At 32.0% G+C, this 21,661-nt stretch overlaps 1 protein-coding gene across 1 annotated transcript in view; it reads left to right on the top strand.

Annotated features, from left to right (window-relative positions):
* Positions 1–21,661, top strand: part of VPS13B (vacuolar protein sorting 13 homolog B) — a gene marked incomplete at its 3' end in the record, with an annotated part of 647,903 nt that overhangs the window by 186,719 nt on the left and 439,523 nt on the right. The window contains exons 18-19 of the mRNA XM_025050073.1: positions 10,014–10,148; positions 10,901–11,074. Of these exons, the coding sequence (XP_024905841.1) occupies positions 10,014–10,148; positions 10,901–11,074 (309 nt within the window). The remainder of the gene's footprint in view (positions 1–10,013; positions 10,149–10,900; positions 11,075–21,661) is intronic.

The following is a 21,661-nucleotide window of genomic DNA, read 5'->3' as shown; positions in this document are numbered from 1 at the left end:
TAGTTTTTGACACAATTGTAAATGGGATTGGTTTCTTAATTTCTCTTTCTGAAAGTTCACCATTGGTGTATAAAAATACCACTGACTTCTGAATATTTATTTTGTAACCTACTACTTTACTGAATTCATTGATCAGTTCTAACAGTTTTTGGTGGAATCTTTAGGGTTCTATATATATATAGGGTTCTATATATATGCAGTGGATATTTTTTTCAATTACATTTGATATTCACTATTCACTATATCATATATATTATCATGTCATCAGCAAATAACGGGACTTTTACTTCTTCCTTTCTAATTTGGATGCCTTTTATGTCTTTTTCTTGTCTTATTTCTGTGGCTAAGACTTCCAATACAATGTTGAAGAGGAGTGGTGAAAGTGAGCATCCTTATCTTGTTCTTGATCTTAAGGAAAATGCTTTTTGTCTTTTCCCATTGAGTATGATGGTAGCTGAAGGTTTGTCATATATGGCCTTTGTTATGTGAGGTATATTCCCTCTATTCCCACTTTGCTGAGAGTTTTTATCATAAATAGCTGCTGGATTTTGTCGAATGCTTTTTCTGCATCTATTAATATGATCATATGGTTTTTATCTTTCGATTTGTTAATGTGGTGTATCACATTAATTGATTTGCAGATATTGAACCAACCTTGCATCCCAGGAATAAATCCAACTGGATCGTGGTGTATGATATTTTTAATGTATCGCTGGATTCGATTTGCTAATATTTTGTTGAGGATTTTTGCATCAGTGTTCATAAGAGATATTGGCCTATAGTTTTCTTTTTTTGTAGTGTCTTTGCCTGGTTTTGGAGTCAAGGTATGGTGGCCTCATAAAAGGGGTCAGGTAGCTTTCCCTCTTCTTGAATATTTTGGAATAGTTTGAGAATAGGTGATAATTCTTCTTTGAATGTTTGGTAGAATTCTCATATGAAGCCATCTGGTCCAGAATTTTGTTTTTTGGGGGAGGTTTTTCATTACTGATTCTATTTCATTGGTGGTAATTGGTCGGTTCAGATTTTCTGTTTCTTCATGACTATTTTGAGAGATTGTATGTTTCTAGGAATGTGTCCATTTCTTCCAGATTGTCCAGTTTGTTGGTGTGTAATTGCTCATAGTATTTTCTTATGGTCCATTGTATTTCTGTGGAGTCTGTGGTTATTTCTTCTCTTTCATTCTGATTTTATTTATTTGAGTCCTTTCTCTTTTTTCCTTGATGAATCTGGCTAAGGGTATGTCAGTTTTGTTTATCCTTTCAAAGAACCAGCTCTTGGTTTCATTAATCTTTTGTATTGTTTTTCTAGACTCTATTTCATTTCTTTCCACTCTGATCTTTATTATTTTCTTCCTTCTATTCACTTTGAGCTTTGTTTGCTGTTCTTTTTCTAATTCTTTTAACTGTAAGGTTAGATTGTTTATTTCAGCTTTTGTTTCTTGAGATAGGCCTGTGTTGCTATGAATTTCCCTGTTAGGACTGCTTTCGCTGTGTCCCATAAGTTTTGAGTCATGTTTTCATTTTTATTTGTCTCTGGATATTTTTTGATTTCTTCCATGATCTCATTAATAACCCATTCATTATTTAGTAGCATGTTATTTAGCCTCCATGTGTTTGTGTATTTTCAGTTTTTTTCTTGTAGTTGATATCTAGTTTCATACCATTGTGATCAGAGAAGATGGTTGATATGATTTCAGTCTTGTTAAATTTATTGAGACTTGATTTATGTCCTAACATGTGGTCTTTCCTTGAAAATGTTCCTTGAGAAGAATGTATATTTTGCTGCTTTGGGGTAAACTACTCTGAGAATATCTATTAAGTCTATCTGTTCTAGTGTGTCTTTTAGGCCTATTGTTTCCTTGTTGATCTTTTGCCTGGAAGATCTGTCCATTGGTGTCAATGGGGTGTTAAAATCTCCTATTATGAGTCTATTACTATTGATATCTCTTTTTATGTCAATCTATAGTTGCTTTATGTATGTAGGTGCTCCTTTGTCAAGTGTGTGTATGTTTACTAGGGTTATGTCTTCTTGATTTATCGATTTATCATTTTGTAATGCCATTTTTTGTCTATTATAGCTTTTGTTTTAAAATTCATTTTTTTAGGTAGACCATTCATTCATTCATTCATTAGTTTCAAGTATACAGTATATTGGTTAAACATTTATATAGTTTATGAAACAATCCCCCTGATTGCTCTGTCTTCCCTCTGGCTCTACACATAGCCATTACCTTACTGCTATCCGCATTCCCTATGCCATGCTCCCCATCCCTGTGACCCTCTATACTACTAATATGTACTTCTTTAACACTTCACCGATTTCTCCCAACCACCCACCCCTCTGGCCATCACCTATTGTCCTCTATATTTGTAGGTCTGTTTTCTCTTTGTTCTTTCTGTTCCTTGGATTCTGCATGTCAGTGAAATCACATGGTGTTTATCTTTCTCTGTCTAACTTATTTTGGAGCACGTTAATTCTTAATAATGCAAATTAGTTTTCAAGTAATGTACATGGTTAGTATGACAGAAATGGTAGGAGTAAAACTTTGATTCATAGAAATTTAGAATTAGAAGCAAATTTTATTTTGTTCATTTTTATATTACAATTATGTCATAAACCAGCTGGCAGAATATATTGCTTTAAATTAAGGTTATTTCTTTATCATTCTGTCAGTATGGAGCTGAGTCTACTTGTCAAATATTTATTTGCCATCACTGATGTTAAAAGTTAAGAATCAGAGAAGCAGATCTGTAGATATATGTTGGTTGGTAAATATTTGTTTACTCTCTTTTTGCTAGTAATGAAAATATGGACAGGGATTGCTGAGATGCAAGTAGGGGTGGTGGAACAATGAAATGTAAGACTATTTTGTTCCTTGTGAATATTTAAAGTTCTTTTCCGTTACCTAAATATTACTGCAAACTACGATTCTGAGATTACTTTTTATTTCACACTTATTAATTGGTTATAGTTCAATGGTTATATTGTATATTCTGTAGAAAATGTTAAGTGATTTTTTTTTTTACCCAGCTATTTTGGCTTAATCCTAGAATGTCACTTCATTTGCTTTTTCATGTTAAAAATAACAAAATCATTAGAAACAATAATAACAAAACAACCATGACCTTTTAAGTTTGCTGTCTCTATTTGCTTGTGTTATCATAGGGAGCCGTTTGCATTTTTTTGTCACCTGCTGAGTCTTAGCTTTAAGCAGCCTTTTGGTTACACCTCTTATTTGTTCTTACCTACCCAGGCACTTTTGTTCAGACTTCCACTTTCTTCTTATGTGATAAATCTTCCTTTCATTTCACTTTCTCCCTTTATTCTTCCATTGAAAGGATAATGCTTATCTTTTACTATGATATCAACCTTTTGGAAGTGCTTTGCTATTGTTATTTTGTGTAATATTCCTTAATAACTCTGCAAAGATGCCTAGTCCTTCAATGCATGCTTTTAAAGAATTTACCTCTTCCCTCTTTAAGAAATCTTTATGATTGGTTCACTATCCAGTGATTTTATTATTTTTGTGTATCTAGCGTATGTCCTGATTGCTTGAGTGTCCTGAATGACCTTTTATTTTGTTAAATTATAGTCTTGCAAAGCTTGTAACAAAAAGGGCTGTCTTCTGGGCCCCTGTTTAAGCTTCACTGCTTTTTCGAGGCAGTCATTTTCAGCTTATTCTTAGACATTTACCTCTAAATTTCTAAATAAAATGCTTATATTGTAGTTTTCTTATCTTCCATGTTTAGATAATATCTACATACTTCTCTGCTACCACAAGAGTTTGCTTGCCTTTTCTACCTGTAGGCCACCTGCATTCCTTGTTCTATAGGTCTCATCTTTCATCTTCAAAGCCAGCAAGAGCCTTTCTATGACAGTGCTTCTGTCATTACATGTCTTTCTTTGACTCTCCTCTTCTGCCTACTTCTTTCACTTTTAGGGACTGGTGATTACATGGGGTCCAACTGGATGCTGCAGGATAAACTATTTCAAATCAGCCGAATAGTGACATTAATTCCATCTGCAACCTTAATTTTCCTTTGTTGTGTAAAGTAACATATTCAAAGGTCCGGGGATTAAGATGTGGGCATTTTTCTGGGGAAGGGACATTACTTTGCCTACCAAATAGGCTTTAGCTTTTAGGGCCAAAGCTTATTGTCTTTATCTCTATTCTTCCTTCCCCCTGAATTAGCTAATATAATTATATCACAATTTTTGCTTAAATTGTATCACTATTAATGTATTTTGGTTATACATGTATGAATTATAATATACTTGCATTAAATATTTTTTTTCTCATGCAACTTTTATTCTTAGTGTTTATAACTGCCTTTTATTTTTGGCTGGTTAATGTTGATTACCCCAAACTCTTACAGAATCATAAGTCTCCTCTTAATATGTTCAAACACAAGAGATAATTAGTTTTAATTTTTGTAATTATTATTTTGATTTTCCTCCTATTTCAGTCATATTTGCTTCTAGTCCTACTATAGGAATGTCTTAAAGTTTCCTTTATCATAGTCTTAGGAATTCTCTTTTGTATTGAATTTCCTGTTTCTTGGATCACATGCTATTCTTTCCTGATTTACTCCTCCTTTTTGATGGAACACAATTTCCTAGTTATCTTTCCAGCAGAGGAAATAAACATTTTCCAGATCTGGCATGTCCGAAAGAATCTTTATTCTAACATCATATGTGATTAATAGTTTGGCTGTGTATAGATTTATAGATTGAGAATCATTTTCCTACATAATTTAAAAAGCATTGCTGTATTGTCTTCTTGTTTCCAGTATTACTGTTGAGAAGTTTGACACCATTCTAATTGTATGTTGTGTGTTTGTATATTACCTATTTCTGCTTTAATGTATTTCTTTGTTTTTTATCTCATAAGTTTTAGGAACTTTGCTTTAACCTAGATGTTCAGGTGGTAGAGTTTTATGTGTATGTTTTTTCGTTTGTTGTGCTGGATGTATGGTATACCGTTTTAATTTGAAACTCCCGTCAGTTTGGGGGAATCTTGAATTATTTCTTTGATGATTTTTCTCCACTTTGTTTTAATAATTCTTTCTAGAACTTTTTGTTTTAAAATATTTGTTTTGCTGATCCTTTAATTTTAATGTTATTTCTCTCCCATTTTCAATCTCTTGGGATTTTTTGTTTTAATTTATGGTAGCTTTTCTCAAGTTTATTTTTCAATTTTTCTATTAATTTAAGGAGAATTAATATGTTTTTAATTTCTAAGATCTCTTTTTGTTCTTTGAAAAATTTAAGTAAATATCTTGTTCTTGTTGTTATATTTTTCTGTACTATCTCTGGGGATAGTTGTTATCATTTTAAGTTTTCTGTTCCTGATATTTTCTGTTTACCCCAAGTTCCTTTTCTGTGTGTGTGTGTGTGTGTGTGTGTGTGTGTGTGTGTGTGTGTGTGTGTGTGTTTCATCTCTACCTTTCATGTTAGTGATTTCTACCTAATAACTGATGGTTCTTTATATTGTAGAATAAAGTACTAAACCTCTGTTTAAAGTTGGAGATTGTTGAATGGCTGGTGTCAATGGAGGGGAATTGGACCCTAACTCCTTTTTTGGTGGTGGGGGGGATCAGTTATCATTATCTCCGGTTTCTTTTTTGTGGATTAGCCACTTTCCACAAAGAGAAATCCTTCCATTTCTTTCCTGGAGGTTATAAGCCTGACATTCAGCGTTCTTAGTAAAAGAAAAGGAGATCTCATTAACCAGTACACATTCTCCATATAGCTTTTTAGACAATCCCTTATTTTTAGCATGGACTCTTTGTTTGTATCCCTTAGTCCAAAGTTTTTCTGGTTTAACCTCTCCAGTGTGAATCCTTCAGTCTTTTACCAGAATGAATGGTGAGGTAGTTGCATGGCTGCATGAATTAAGGGAAAGAATCCATAGTCATTAGACTTTTAGCCATTACTCATCTTTTTAGCTTCATCTGCATTTCTGACCTCTGAACTACCTACCTGGTTTCTTTAATTCTTATCTTCTTAGTTTAATTACCCACAGGCACATTTCTCTGTTCTCTGTCATCTTCTTGCTTCTTGTTCATGAGATAACCATCTTTCAAAATTTTGATGACAGTTCTTGCCTCAGTTCTTGCCTCTTTGTGAGCTGCACATTCAATTCTTGTCTTTTCATTTTCATATCTTCGTTGGTTTAGGGCCCTAAAATTTTTTTATTAACAGTCTTTTGGTGATGGTTAAGGAGGGAACAGAGGTAAACTTGCATGTAGTTTGATTTCTTAATTCTTCTACACAGATATACAGACGATTGTCATTAGTTCATCTTTTTTTTTTTTGGCTTAAACAAATTAGTTCATCTTTTAATTTGAAGATGATCATTACAGGAAAATCATAATTTCTTTACTCAACACCTCAACACTGGGGAGTTGACACTGAAGATTAAGATCTCAGTGAGAATGGAAGAATCATGGCAGGCAAGAAAGTTGGTGGAAAAAGAATCTGGGTTAATACTGCAACACAGAACTAAGAATGTGTTAGAAGTTGATATTTTTCAGGCAAGTACTACAAGGAGAAGAAATAATAGTGCATTATTTTATATTATATTATAAAAATTCAGTACTTTTAGATTATTTCATTGATAGTGTGTGCAATATAAAATTGTATTTCAATTGCAGTGCCTTAAGGATTCCCTCTTCCCTTCCTCAAGTGGACTGTGACAGCAGTATTTGAATAAATTTATGTGAGAGTGCTTTATAAAGACATTATTTCAAGTGTCACTGTCCTTGTGGTTGTCCTATTGGCTCATGTCAGCTGACTGTACATTTTATCAAAATATTCTACCTTTTCTCTAAATTAAGTTCTGTATAAAGTTTAGCTGATTTTTAAGAGTTAAATACGTTGAACAGTAACTATAGTATTCTGGCTTCCACATGTAACAACAATAAATAGTGCCTTTCCTTAAACTACCCAATTATTGGATAAGTAATGCTGCCTATATCCAAAGCCATGCTTTTTTAGTTTCAGAGCTTTTGCCTTTTTTGTTTCACCAGTTAACATCCCTAGCAGATTTCCTTTCACAATTTCTGGAAGCAGCATTCATGTAGCACATAATGTTAATGGCGCCCTGAGTTGTTTAATGCCAATACTCTTGCTTCTCTCTACCTTTATCGTGCTTATATTTGGGAGGTTTTACAAATTATGATTTGAGGGTAGAGTGGAAAAAAAACCAAAGTTATTAAGACTTTTTTTTTTAGAGTAGTTTTTAGGTTCACAGCAAAATTGAGGGGTAGATACAGAGAGTTCCATGTACCTTCTGCCCCCACACCTGCATAGCAACTCTCGATATCAACATTCCCCATCAGCGGTACATTTGTTACAGTCGATGAACCTACATTTACACATCATAATCACCCAAAATCTATAGTTCATATTACCAAGATTGTTTTTTACTAGCAATTTTTCTTTGTTGTTGAAATCTATCAAGAGATAACTATAATTTATTTTTAAAAAATATTAGCTTAAGCCAATAAGAACAAATTATTAAAAAAGCATTTCTTAAGGAGAAATTATGCATAATGTTGTTTTAGTTATTAAAACAGGTTTTAAAATATCTGAGAAATGTAACTGATCATAAACATGTGAGCTAACTTCTTGATAGTATTTGTCTAAACCAAGATGCTTTATACAGGTACATGAGGTTTTTATTAGAAGAGATTTTAAGCAACTTCTTATAAGAGTCTTATGTATAACATGCATTAGATATTAACAAAGATTTACCATTTGTGATTTAAGGTAGAGTCCTAAACTTGGTAAGCTATGAAAGAAGCAGTGTTATAAAATAATTTAAAAACAAATCCATTTCTTCCTATTTGTATTCATTTTCTTGCCAGAAACTAATTCAGTTTTTTAGTTTTGAACACCACCAGCAACCCTTTAAAATATCTTTCAGCAGCTCTTATCTGCTTACCTCTATCTTGGTTCTTTATATTTTTGAAAAATTGGCACAGAATGAGAGTCTGACTATGGGGACTTGAGGGCTAAGGGAGGGTATTAGTTTGTTATTTTATCCCTCTCATCATCTAACCTAATGATTGGAGTAGGATAAACTATTCACTAATTATAATTTCCTACTACTACAGTAGGTGTTAAATATGTAGGGTAGTTCAGCTTGCTTTCTTGAAAGGACAAATATGACTCAGGCCTTGTTACTTTCTGACTTGAACCTTGGACAAAACCTTTATTTCTCTAAGTCTTGGTTTTCCCACATGTAAAATGGAATAATAACAGCTACTGCTTTTTGGGGGGGGATGGGTGGGTGGGAAGATGATGGATAAATAAAATAAACTAGGCATAGTGCATAGCCTTAGTACTGAGTGAATATTAGGTGCTATAATAACAAGTTCTACTGTTACTACTATTACTGCTACTATTTATTTAAGTATTGTTGATACCACTTAATTTTCTGAGATATTGGCTTAAGTTTTTTAAGTTATGGGTTTTTAGAATCTGATAAAAGTCTGATAAAATGATAAAAATATATAAATAAACAACATTTTAGACTCCTACTTTGAGGATAGTAGATATTACTTCAAATGGAAACAACACAAGTGGTGAATATTGGAAAGTAGCAACTAGTCTATACACGTTTATTTAACAACCAAATAGAAATTAGTAAATTAATAGGTCCTTCTGAAGTAAAGATTAGTATGAGAAGGTGTTTCTTCAGTTGATGTCCTTTAACCATTTGCAGATCATGTAGTGTGTTAATTTTACTTGAGATTCCTGGACCTCATCTCAGGAAGATTCTTGGAGTATTATGGGGCTTCTTGAACACACTAAAGTTTGAGATAAAAGATTTCAGAATAATGTTTAATATATTTATCACAAAATTTATGGTTTTCTTAATTATTCATACATAGTTCTGCTGAAAGGAAGTTCAGGTAAGTATGAAAGATAATATATATTTGACCAAATGGGAAATTGTGAAAAGATGGGAAATTATATTGGTAGATGTTCATGAATATAGGCAAAATAAGTTGTAAAGTCTTATGTGATAAGATCAAATTGTACAAAACATTTTCACTAAGTACTGGACTTTGAGTAAAAATTACTTAACACCTCTAATTCATTATACCTTAATCTGAAAATGAGGATAATAAACATCTTTGTTATAGGCCTGTTGTGAAGATTGAATGAGAAATGTGCACAACACACAAGTCCTCAGTAAATGTAAATGTTAGTTGGTTGGAGTTGTTCATCATTGCCGTCATTTTAGTGGTCTGCAATGTTGTCAGTAATCTTAAAGTTTCTCTGCCTGTTTAATCTCACCTACTCTTCAGGGCCAAAATGAGTTTCTCTCTTTTGAATTAAGTTTTGTCTACCATTTATTTATGGTGATTATTCCCTTCTGTGTGTTTATGCCCTTCCCCAAGTAGCATATAATAGAGATGTTAATATCCACTTGTTTCGTTAATTGATATAGAATCCTTTTTTTCTTGATCTACACACAGGATGGCAATTTTGCTTATAAGCTATTATTGCATTTTAACTTAAGAGCTGTTTCAAGTTACCTTGTTTCTCTCCTCGCTCCACCTGACGAAGATATTTTGAAAAGTCCGTTTACTCTAGAAATGCCCTGTTTAAATTAAATGTCTCTGCCTAAATGAAACTCAATTTATATTAAGTTAAATTTGTTTCAAAAATAAAAATCTTACTCTGTATTCTAAAACTAAATATGATTTTTAATATCTCCTGTTTTTAAAATAAATTTTTGCTTAAAATATTTACTTTTATTTCTTGAGCTTTACTAATCAAGAGCTGACGATATGAGTATAGTTATGAGAGTTCAGCTCATTTATTTTAAATTGCATCCTTTCACCTCCTAAACACTAAACTATGAAACCTAACGCAAATACTGTAAGAACATCTGAGGTAGATAATTAAAGTATAATTAAGTTTAAATGCCTTGGTGAAGGAGTATAAAAATTATTTAAATTCAATCGGCTAGTACATTTGCAGTTTTCTTTTATTAGGTGTGAAATCTAAGAATCCCCTGCCAACTCTTGAGGGCTCAATCCAGAATGTTGAATTGAAGTACTGCAGCACATCATTGGTCAAATGCGCCTCTGGGACCATGGGATCAATAAAAATTTGTGCCAAAGCCCCAGGTATGTGCAGCTGGACCGTGTAAAACTTTATTGCCTGTATAGGAGAATTGGCCTTGTATTTTACAAGGAGCGTTGCTGAAACAAGAATTTACTCATTGTTCCTATGAATCAGAGGTTTTAAATTTTTTTATTTTACTTAAAAAATTTTATTAATTGTGCCAAGATGATACTTCTTTATTTTAATAAATTAATTTTTGTTTAAGGGAAAAACTACATAGTTTTAAGAATCGTTCTGAGGGAGAAAAATTAAAGTTTATTCTTATACTTTTTGGGAGAATAGGAGGTATAGATATATGTGACACTTAAAAATTAAAATGTTGTTAGTAAAATTAAACAGAAAACCCAGCTGTTTTTCAGTTTGAGGTCATAATTGATTTCACCTTCCTACCAATACTTTATTCATAATATTTCCCTTAAACTATTCATAATTTATTTTTTTTCAGTGCAAACTAAATTTCTGGATAAGTTTAAAGAGGTATAGGTTTCAATGAATATTTAAAACTGTGTTCATTTTGTTTCCTTTTATGAGCTTTTCTAAACATGTTCTACACTGAGTAGATAAATATTAAAACTTAATTTTTAAGAATTAAAAATGCTTTTAATTTTATCAGTCATATTTTTTTAGGGTATAACTAAATGTACAGCTAAAATTACCAAATATAGTTGAAATGTTGTTAGTATATTTTAAGATCATGCATCCTTAAACTATTTCTATATTATATAAGATATTTTTCACTAATGTTTCTGTTTAGGTGACAGTGGAAAAGAGAAGTTGATTCCATTGCTTCAAGGTCCTTCTGACACTAAAGATCTTCACAGCAGCAAGTGGCTCAATGAGAGTAGAAAACCAGAGTCTCTCTTAGCTCCAGATTTGATAGCCTTCACAGTCCAAGTTCCTCAGTATATGGACTACTGCCATAATTCTGGTAAGTGCAAACTTTTATTCACTCATTTTGCATTTTATTTTCTAGTAAGGCTTTCAAAATTCGACTTCTAAAAAACATTTTGTATCCATTGTACTCTCTGTAGTTGTGCTCTTTGAAGAGACAAATGAAGTATTTTTGTGTCATTTTTGATAAATGATGTGTTTATTAGCAATAATGATTTTATTTTATGAGAGATAAAATTCAGTTTTATGTATAACAGTCTTAGATTCATGACTACTAAGTTCAACTGAGTTTTAAAATATACCATATAGTGCAGTATGTAGAAAGGAAGAAAAGAAATTTAAAACACTGGAAAGAAAAAGTATTTTTCATAAGATAGTAGTACTTTGTTACCCACAGTTTGCCATATTAAAATTAGGTGTTTAGGCTTTTTGTAGTTTTGCAAAAAGGAAAAGATATTGCTGGTGGAACTAAGAAAAAAACTCAGAGGCCAGTATCTTATTTCTTAGACTTACATTATTTTCTAGCAGCATTTTGCCTGTAATCTGCCTTATTTTATTCAATATCATAATAGTGGAGCCATACCTATCATGTTGAGAGGAGATACCAGAAAGATCAAAGAAAACTGGGGGAAATAAATTATGGTTAGTAGAGACCAGTAACAGCAGTATGTGGTTAGTAAAGCCATGATAGTCAGTCACTGAAACTAGAAATAAGATAGCTGTTATGTTGATTTCTTAAAAGCATACGGGAGAGGGAGCCTGAATTTTTCTTTAGAATTAGTCAGTGAGGAAGTGGTTTCAAATAGTTGCCTAAGAGTAGAGCCCAAACCCAGACTAAGACTGTGACTATGGATATAATTTTACCGACCTTTTAAGGTAGGGATTGATAAACATTTTAGTAAAGGTCCATATAACTTATATTTTAGAGTTTGTGGGCCATATCGTCTCTGTCTCAACTATACAGTTCCACTGTTATAGCATAAAAATAGCCATAGACAATATGTAAATGAATGGATGTGACTGTATTTCAGTAAAATTTTAATTCAAAAAACAGGAGGAAGGCCAGATGTGGTAGGTAAACCAACCCCTCTTTTAGAGAGAAGAGATCAGTGGTTAAATAAACATCAGGGTTTTGTTAATGCCTATTTAATTGTGTCCCTTAAATATGCTATTTGGTAAACTCCTTTGTGTAATTATCCAAGTAGTAGTTTTTGATAGGTTTTGTTTTAAACTCATCAAGTCATTGAAATGATATTAAAATGACCAGATTGTCTAGTTAGAATTTTGATATCTAAGAAGGGGGGAATAAGCTTATTTGTATATACCACATATTCTTAAGTTGAACAGGGACTCTGTGTTTTTGCTTTTGCCATATGCACAGAATGAATTAATGAGTCAAGCTTATTTAAATAATAATCACATCTTTCTCATAACAATATGCATATTGTTCTTTGTAATTTAAATGCATTTCTGGGGTCCAAAAATGTATTTGCATTTCTAACTTATTAAATTGGCCTAAAAGTAAACTATTATAAAAAATTATACCTACAATATTTTTAGGGTAAAGTTTTACATTTTTTTTTTCTTGCTCTTAAGGAAATTCACTTAGTCTTCAACATTAATGTTATGTTTAGTGATATGTTTATGGATTTACATGTAAAATTTTAATGTGATCATGTATTTGGTGCTTTGAAAATACTCCTTTGGGTATGTTTTAATCCTAAAATATAATGTGTTTTTACTTAAACTACATTCACATACTTGATTTAGAGCATTTTTATATTTAAATTTTCCATTCACCTTGGTACTGCCACCCACATTCATGGCTTAGGTATTTATGATATGGTTATGAGAGACCTCATAAGTATTAATTTTTAAAGCTAGTTTAAAATAATATTGATTAATTTTATGTTCCGTAACAAGATTTAAATTGGATGTGTGTGTGTATAACTGATAGTATAGACAAATTATAAATAAATTTTTTGCATATACTCACTCAGATAAATTTTGTCTTTTTGCATATGCTCCCAAATTGAAGACAGGGGATTAAAGCTTGGAGCCAGCAAATGTTGAGTATATTATATAGAAGTGAGTTTTGAGAGAAGCTTAGTATAAAGAGGCAGAGTTTTTTGACTCTAATTTCAGAATGTGAGGGAATGGACAGCTTTATAAATGGGAAGTACGTACTTACATGACTGAAAAAAAAATTCATTGTATTAGTAAAACTCATTATAAAAATAATACTTTACAGTTTAAAAATCATTTTCATGTAAATGCTTTACTTGTTTACAAAAGAAGACTATTCAGAACAGCAAATGTTATTTGTGTCTTACTGAAGAGGAAATAGAGACCTAAAAATTGTCCAAGTACCTAGCAAGTCAGATTCTGAACTTGAACCTGGGACTTCTAACTATATAATGTTTTCCCACTGTCCTAGGCTATTTATATTTATCATATAACCTTAGGATCCATATTGCTGGATATTTCATTTCCTAGCTTAAAAAGTTCTTAACTTGAAGATCTCCTTCCTTACTTCATATTAAGCGTTGTCAAAAGAGCCAAACTTCATGGTGCGATGGTATTGCTCTGTCTTTGAAGTCTTAGCAACTACCTTTTCACTTTTCCCTCTTCTTCCTTTGGTTGCATTCTCTACTTGACTGACTGATTACAGTGAAGCAGCTGAAGCCTCTTGTGGGGAGTCTAGTGGGCCAGCTCACATACTGTATTCATTGTTACTATTCATAGAAACCATTTAATGACACTTCTGTTTCTTACATTGGTGTAGGTATTATGGGTCAGACAGAGAAACTAGATGCTACTTTGGTTCCTTCAGAGGTACAAGCACTTGATGACTATAATTGATGTTTGTAATTTATTTTAAAATGGGTTCTAAACTTTTTTCTTTCCTTATCTTTTAAATATAGACTTTGGCTGTTCTTCATGTGCTATATTTTGCCTATGATTTATAGCAAGTTCTGCTTGTTAAAATGTTCTGAATCTTGGTTAAACCTGGTATTAATACATAAATAAATTTGGAGGTGTCTGCTATTTAGAAATATAAAATGATCACAAAGTACTATGAACTTAGAATTAAAGGAACTTAGAAGTCATCCATTTCAGTTTCCAATTTTTAAGCCAGTGTTAGTCCTTTGCTTCAGATCTCTTTCTTTCACTTTCTCAATGGTGATTATGCTTTTTGCACATGCTGTTTTTTTAGTCTGGGATTCTCAAAACTATGCTTACCTTTTCACCTTGTACCTGTTTAATTCCAGCTTGGTCTTAAGATCTTAGCTCGATGACTACTTCTTAAAGGAAGCCTTCCCTGATGCTCCTTTCCCTTCCTCCCAGTTTGATTAAGTACCTCTTTTACATTCATGTTCATAGCTCACTGTACTTTTTTTTCATAACACATAATGGTAGTGTGTATTTATATAGTTGTGTGACTTGAATGCTATCTGTCTTCACCATTTGGCAGTGAGTTCTGTGAGAGCAGAGTTAATTACTGTTTGGTTATTTTATCTCCAGGGCCTAACATTACCTGGCATATAGGAAAAGCTTGAAAAATCATTTGTTGAATGAATGAATAAATGAACATTTATGACAGATTGCCAATAGTACGAATGTATTTGACAGATAAATAGTAAGTTCTCAATACATTGCAACCTCTTCCCTTCTCTCTATTTCTTCTTCTTCTCCTTTTGCATATATCTACCATTGGAGAGAATATCTACCAGTATCTTAATTTGTTAGACAGTTCTAATTACTATTAGATCCTCTGTTCATTAGACTGCAACTTTCATTTCTTGGTCTGGTTTTAGTCTTAAAAGTGACATTGAATAATACATCAATATTAAATATACCTGACAAAACCCATTATCTTATCATTCTTAACTCCATTTCCCTTTCTCAGTATTCATCCTTTTTTTCGGCATTTGCCAGAGAGAAACCATAGTCTCTTGGCTTTCAAGTGTTAAGAAACAACTCTCTATAGGTCTTTCTGTGTTTTTGCTTATCTTGTAAATGAAGGTACTGACTACACACATCTCTTCAGAGATGTGTGTATATTAAGGGCCTTGGAAGAGAGATCCAGTATCTCTCTTTGAAGACAATGGAAGGCATGCTACTTACTGTCCATTATAAAAGATTTGGTTCCTTAACCAAGGGTTCATCACTTATTATGTATCACACTGCATGTGCAGATATCCATCTGGATATATCTTTGTTGTTACTTCTGTGGAACTAGGGAGCAAAGGGTACTGATGCAAATATATCGATATTCATGCTGCTTGCTGTGCCATGAATAATACAGTCCTTTGACTCAGGAATCTTCTTTCTTCTATAGCGTTCATGACACTGTTGTAGGGTAAAATTTTAGGTTCGGAATTCTTGACACCACAACAATGATTCTTGATTCTTGCTGGACCATCTTCATTTCCCTCTTCAAATATGTTTTTTTTCCTTTGTGCCTTAAATATAAGTCCTTTCCAAGATTATGTATTAGTCCTTTTTATTTGGATGATCTAATAAAATACTCCTGTTTTCAGCAGTCAACCATATGTTTATATCTGTCTGTGCATTTATTTTCTTTTGAGATTCAGACTGCAAATTTTAGCCACCCCTTGACCATATCCTTATGTATTATTTAATGGTGCCTGCTGCATTTAAAAGTAAACTCAATAAAATTCCCTCACCCCTTTCATACTTCATTATTCACTATTTCAATTAATGGGCATACTTCCCTCTTAATGCTATTAATTTCAACACTAGTTCAATTGCACTTTCTTTCTCCCTTGCATATGGTTGATATTCTACAAAACTTTTTTTTTTTAAACTGAATGAATAGTAAGGCTAAACATAGTAAATTTATTTTAGTCATTTCCCATATAATTTGTCTTCAGATTCATTGCCATACTGATTACCTTCACTACATGTTTGAAAATGTCTCTTAAAATTTAACACAATCCTCTACATAGCACAAAGTAGAGTATATTTCTCAGATTTGTATAGTGAACTTCTATTTAGTTACATTTGTCTTGAGTTTATGTGCCACTGGAAACCTGAGTTCTCTTTCACATAAACTACTGTAAGGCAGTTTTCCATAGTTTACATATCTACGTTAGTTTATTAGTTTACATGAAAAACTTCACATTTATTCCTATGAAATTTCATCTAATCGATTTTGGTCTACTATTAATAAAGGGCATATCTTTTAAAGTATCTGCTCAGCTATAGTTACCTATATAGTTAACTGAGATGAATATGGTGTTTTTACTTTTACTATATAAAAAGCAAAATATTTTTTAAGGTCAGAAAGATAGCAGTATATAATTATGATGTTACTATAAAATAATGGAAAACAAGTGTTCCTCTTAAAATATCATTTTAATGAAATACAGTTTAAGCCACTCTTCCTGTTTTCCAGTATAATCAGTTTCAGAAATGAGTGTTTTAACTTTAGTAGATTGTCATATTAAAGTTATTTTATATTTTACCCATCAAATATAGGCAACTTTTGATTGTTACTGGAAAGCAAAGTCACAATTACAAGTCTAGTCTCTGGAAATTCATAGTTAAATTGGGGAGTAGTTCTCTTTTTTGATTAAAACATACTGGCAAATACTCTCTTATTTAACCATTCAGAATTGGTGAATTTTTTGGTGTTTTTAAAATGGAGACAGCATTTTAGATTGTAAATTTTAATTTATGGGGAACATTTTTTATTCCAAAAAAATTCTCCTTACAGAGTAGAATTAAGTGAATTGCCTTGAAGTTATGTTTTTAGTATTTTTGACAGGACACATGAGTGGGAATGCTTATATATTGTAGCAATTAAAGACAATTCACATTTGTGGTTTGGGCATAAATGTGTAAAAATTATACCCATCTATCTTATTACATTTCCTCTTTCCTCCCCGAGGACTTTGCTATGTACTTTATCTGTAATTGTTGCCAGTTTTCTATCATGTTCCCACTGGGCTTCTGGTGCAAAAAATCTTATCCTCTTGATGACAGAGCTTGCCTGAATGATTTCATGCTCCTAGCATTTTTGTTCACGGGAATTAGGGGCAAAATGTAACTACAGCTGAACAGAGCGTCTATTTTTGTAATTTTGGAGTTTAGACTCTGTTATTGAAACTAAATGAAGAGATGCAGGTGTTCTCCAGTTGAAGTCCTTTGGGAGTTTTGATGGTAGATGCTTGAAAAGAAAATGCATGTGTTTCCAGAGTCAAACAGCAGCTGTGAGACAAGGATTTATGTTTTTCTCAGAACTTTGGGATTTCAAAATGTTACATTTAATCACAAGCACAGAAAGGGGAGCAAATGTTAAAGATGTTACTCATAAAAATAAGTTTACTGATCTCTTTACCATATGAACTAGATATGGGAATATAGGAGCAAAGTGATGTTTAATCATAATATAAAGAATTTCTAAAGGATCATGATAGTTTACCAGGACATAGCCTTTTCAGAATGTTGCATTTGTAGAACAGAATTTTTTATCCTACCAATTGCTTAAAATTTTTTTTTTACCATTTATACATACACACACACACACACAAACACAATGAAAGGTTTGGTAAAATATTTGCAAAATGGATTTTGATTTTAATTACTTTTGGAAGAAGATTAATAAATATCTTGTAATAACACAGCACAATGTTTTCAAGTACAAGAAATGTAAATTTCTGCCTAGAATAGTAATTAAGGGAATATATAGGTATATTTAAAACATATGTTTACTTATTTTAAAGGAGATATATACTTAAATTCTTTTTCTTTTTCAAATCATGTTACTCTGCTGTGCTTGATTCTCAAATTCATCTTTATTTAAATAAAGGCATGTGTTCTAGTATTTTTTTTTTGCATTCTTATATGTTTATTGCTTTTTTTAGAATAATCTTATTTCTTCATCCAACAAATATTTATTGTACATTTTCTGTGTATAGAAATGTAATGATTCATCAAATCTCTGCTGTAGAGAAACTGCTAATATATCTAGGCGATATAGACTCCAAGGATGAATGAATGAATGAATGAATGAATGAATTATAAAACTTATATTCTAAGTTCAAATTCATCCATTATAAACTATATTACTTTGAGCAAGTCAGCCTCCCTGAGTATTGTTTTCTCATCTGTAAAAATGAGGATATTCTTATCTGATTGCTAGGATTGTTGTGTAAATTAAATACTATATTCTCAAGTACATTGTAATCTATAAAATAGTACAAACTTTATAAATTATTCTATACAAAATAGCGCCCTATATTAAGTATTCTTTTCATTTATAACTTAAGGTTTTTTGCTTGTCTTTTCCCTTCCTACCTTGTTCTCTACATCCAACTCATCTCTATCCACTTTAGATTTTTCTTCAAGTTAACTCTGTAAACCTAAGGGTATGCAGTTCTGATGCAGGAGCAGCAAATCCTTTCTTTACCTGTTGTGAAAATGTAACCATCTTCCAGATTGAAATGTCTGCTGGATGCCATGATGCTAGGAGTCAGGAACAGACTCAGTAGCAACAGGAAATTACTTTGTTTGCTCCTTTGAAAGGTCCCAGATTCTGGAAGGAAGCCAACGTGAGAAATCCTCTGTGGCTTGTGGGTGACCAGTTTTCTCCCTCATTTATAGCACAAGGCCAAGAATTTTGCACTATTTGCTACTCATGTAGTAAAAGAAAACTGGTATTCAAAGTAAGTAGATAGTAGCTTCATTCGTAGTAAATTACTGTACAAAAATATTTCAGGTCATAATGGACTTGAAGTGAACTTTGCTATAAAATGTGTAATGTTTTGTATAGTTTTATATGGATCAAAAAGCTTATTAATATTTATTTTATATTTTAGTGATATGTCTTTAAAGTGAGTTTTTATTTTTGCATTTCCTGTCAAGATTTTGAAATTGATTGTAAGGTGTCACATTGGCCAAAAGAGGAGTGAAATTCACATCAGTCTTTGCTACCTGACTCTTCCTCTTGATTGTTTGATGCCTCTAGAAGAAACTTGATTCCACAGATAGCTTTTGCATCCCTTTTGGTCACTACAGTATATATAGGAATCATCCTTATGTCATAGCTTTGTTTTATAAATAAATGATGAGTCAGTTATCCATTAATGTATGAAAGTTTGAGTGCTTTTCTGAGTTTTGGCTTGTTTTGTTTATCTCACTTCCTCAGGCTGCTCCCTATACTCCTTGTCCTCCTCTTCCTCCCTCCCTTCTCTCCTCCCTTCCCAGTTACTCCCTTCTAAGCAGCACCACAGAACTTTGACCATATAACATGACAAACAGTCATAACTGTTTATAGGGTTCATTCCCCCATGAAACTATGAGTTTTTAAGGGCAGGGATCATGGCAAGTGCATGATAGGTATTTGCTAACTAGAGGATGGCCCAAAGGAAGTGATTTTTGCCATTTGAGCATAGCCTTCTTGTGTATAGGCCCATATCAGTTTATTTCTAATTGGTCTGTGGGAGAAAAATGTAGTCTGGATTTAGCTTGTTAAAGAATGGTTTTTTAAAAAAAGTAATTGTGACTTTCAAATAGATATAAAATGGACAAATGTTAAAGATTATTAACATCATTATCAATGAGAGAACCATATAGATGTTATAACCAGATCAAATGAGAATGAAAAAAAAAGTGACATTTATTGATTAGTAGTACTGTAATAAAATTGGAAATGGACACAAAACTAGCTTCTTCCATAGTGGGGAAAGGAGGTCATTTGAACTACATGATAGAATTTATTTGCATTTATAGCCAAGAATTATTTTGCATTGCTGTTAGTTATCTACAATTTATAGATTTAAGAAAACCCAAGGGTAATGAAAGGTGCCCATAGAATCAGACTCAAGATAGCCTGGAAGGGTGTACTCTAGACAATGCAGAGCTTTTCGTTGAAGCATGATTCTTTTCCTACAAGCTTTACTAAATTCCAGATGGTGAGACTATTTTTAGCTGTGGGTGGTTTAAATATAAAGGAAGGTCAGAAGTAATTTTGTGAGGCAAAGTATTCAGTACACGGAGGAAAAATTAAAGGGAAATGATACCACCAGCAGAGGGCAGTGATGAAGTAACGGTTTTCTCATGTCCACGAGAGATATTGATTGTTGAATAATTATGGGCTAATTTTATAGACTGCAACTTGAGTTTAACTTTTGAAATATCATATGATATGATTTGAAATATCATATGATATGATTTGAAATATATCATATGATGTTCTCACTGCCAGGTGCTTTGTTAATATGTACAACTTTGCAGAAAAAGGCCTTTTGTTTTGTTTTTGTTAATTAAGTAAAATACCATGTTTTTACCTGGTTTATAGGTAAATGTTCTAAATTATTTAAGAGCTTTTCTGGGAAAAGTATTTATACAACAAATATATTTGAGTATCTACTGTCAGGCACTGGTTTAGGCATTTACACAGAGAGAGAGAGAGAGAGAGGGAAGGAGGGAAGGAAAGAATGAGGGAGAGAGATTGATGGAGGAAGGAAAGTAAACAGTGTGTTTGTGTGTGTGTGCGCCCGTGCATGTGAGTACACACAAGAAGAGAGTTTCAAATCTTTACAGAAGTAACATTCTCTTGATTATGACATTTTTATTTTAGTACATGATTTATTATGTTGTATTTTTTCTTATGAGAATTAAATGTGTTGGTATTATCTAAACTGTAAGAAGCCATTCTTTAAATGTAAAAATTCTATCTTCTCTGATTTTGTTCCACTTAAAAGATGAAATTCTGCAGTACTGTGAATGTATTTTCAGGAATATAATAGACAAAGTTGTGCAGAACTCAATTATAGATAGATAACAAAACGAAAAATGGAAATACACTTCAGGAAAATGGCCAAAGGAGGTAAAAGTAAGATACAAATGATCAAAAACACATGAAAAAATTTAAACTTATGAATAGTCAAAGAAGTAGATATTAAAACAGTAATAAGGAATGATTTTTACCTCTGAGAAATTTGATATTTAATAGATTATAAAACTACAAGCTGAGAAATTTATGAGATGAAAACTTTCATAGAAGTCTGGTAGGTATGAATTGGTACAAAGTCTCCAGAAGTCAATTTAATAAAATTTATTAAGGACCTTAACAGTGGTCATCCTTTATTATCTCTCTTCCAAGACTATATCCTAAGAGATTAATCCAAGGTGGATTTAAAGACTATTTAAAATGTAAGGGTATTCACATGTTATATCTATTCATATATTATAAAAAAGTTAATTTTTAACAGCTAATATCAGTGCTTGGGTTTATGAGTCATTTCTCATTCATATTCTCTTCTATGATAGTTGATATTTTCTGCAAATTTAAACACTATTTTAAAATACTTCTTTTCCAAAGTACTTATTTTTAACTAAGTTATTTATGGATTATAATGGTTATTTTGCTTACAAGTAGACATTTTAGCACAGTAGTTCTTACATTCTTTTAATATTTAAGTAAAATTTTAATTTGAAAGCACATATATATTCTGAAAGCCGCAGAGTCTACAGCTTAGTTTTTAAAGATGTTTTGGGGGTTTTAGATTTCAAGATAGCAATTTACATTTCTCCTTAAATAGTTTTAGTCTAGTGATAAAATGTTAAAATGTTTATGATTTTATTTCCCTAC

The sequence above is a fragment of the Pteropus alecto genome, unplaced genomic scaffold, assembly GCF_000325575.1.
Source record: "Pteropus alecto unplaced genomic scaffold, ASM32557v1 scaffold164, whole genome shotgun sequence".
Classification (NCBI taxonomy): Eukaryota; Metazoa; Chordata; class Mammalia; order Chiroptera; family Pteropodidae; genus Pteropus; species Pteropus alecto.
Note: the sequence above shows the minus strand (reverse complement) of the source record. Positions and strands in the feature narration are given on the sequence as shown.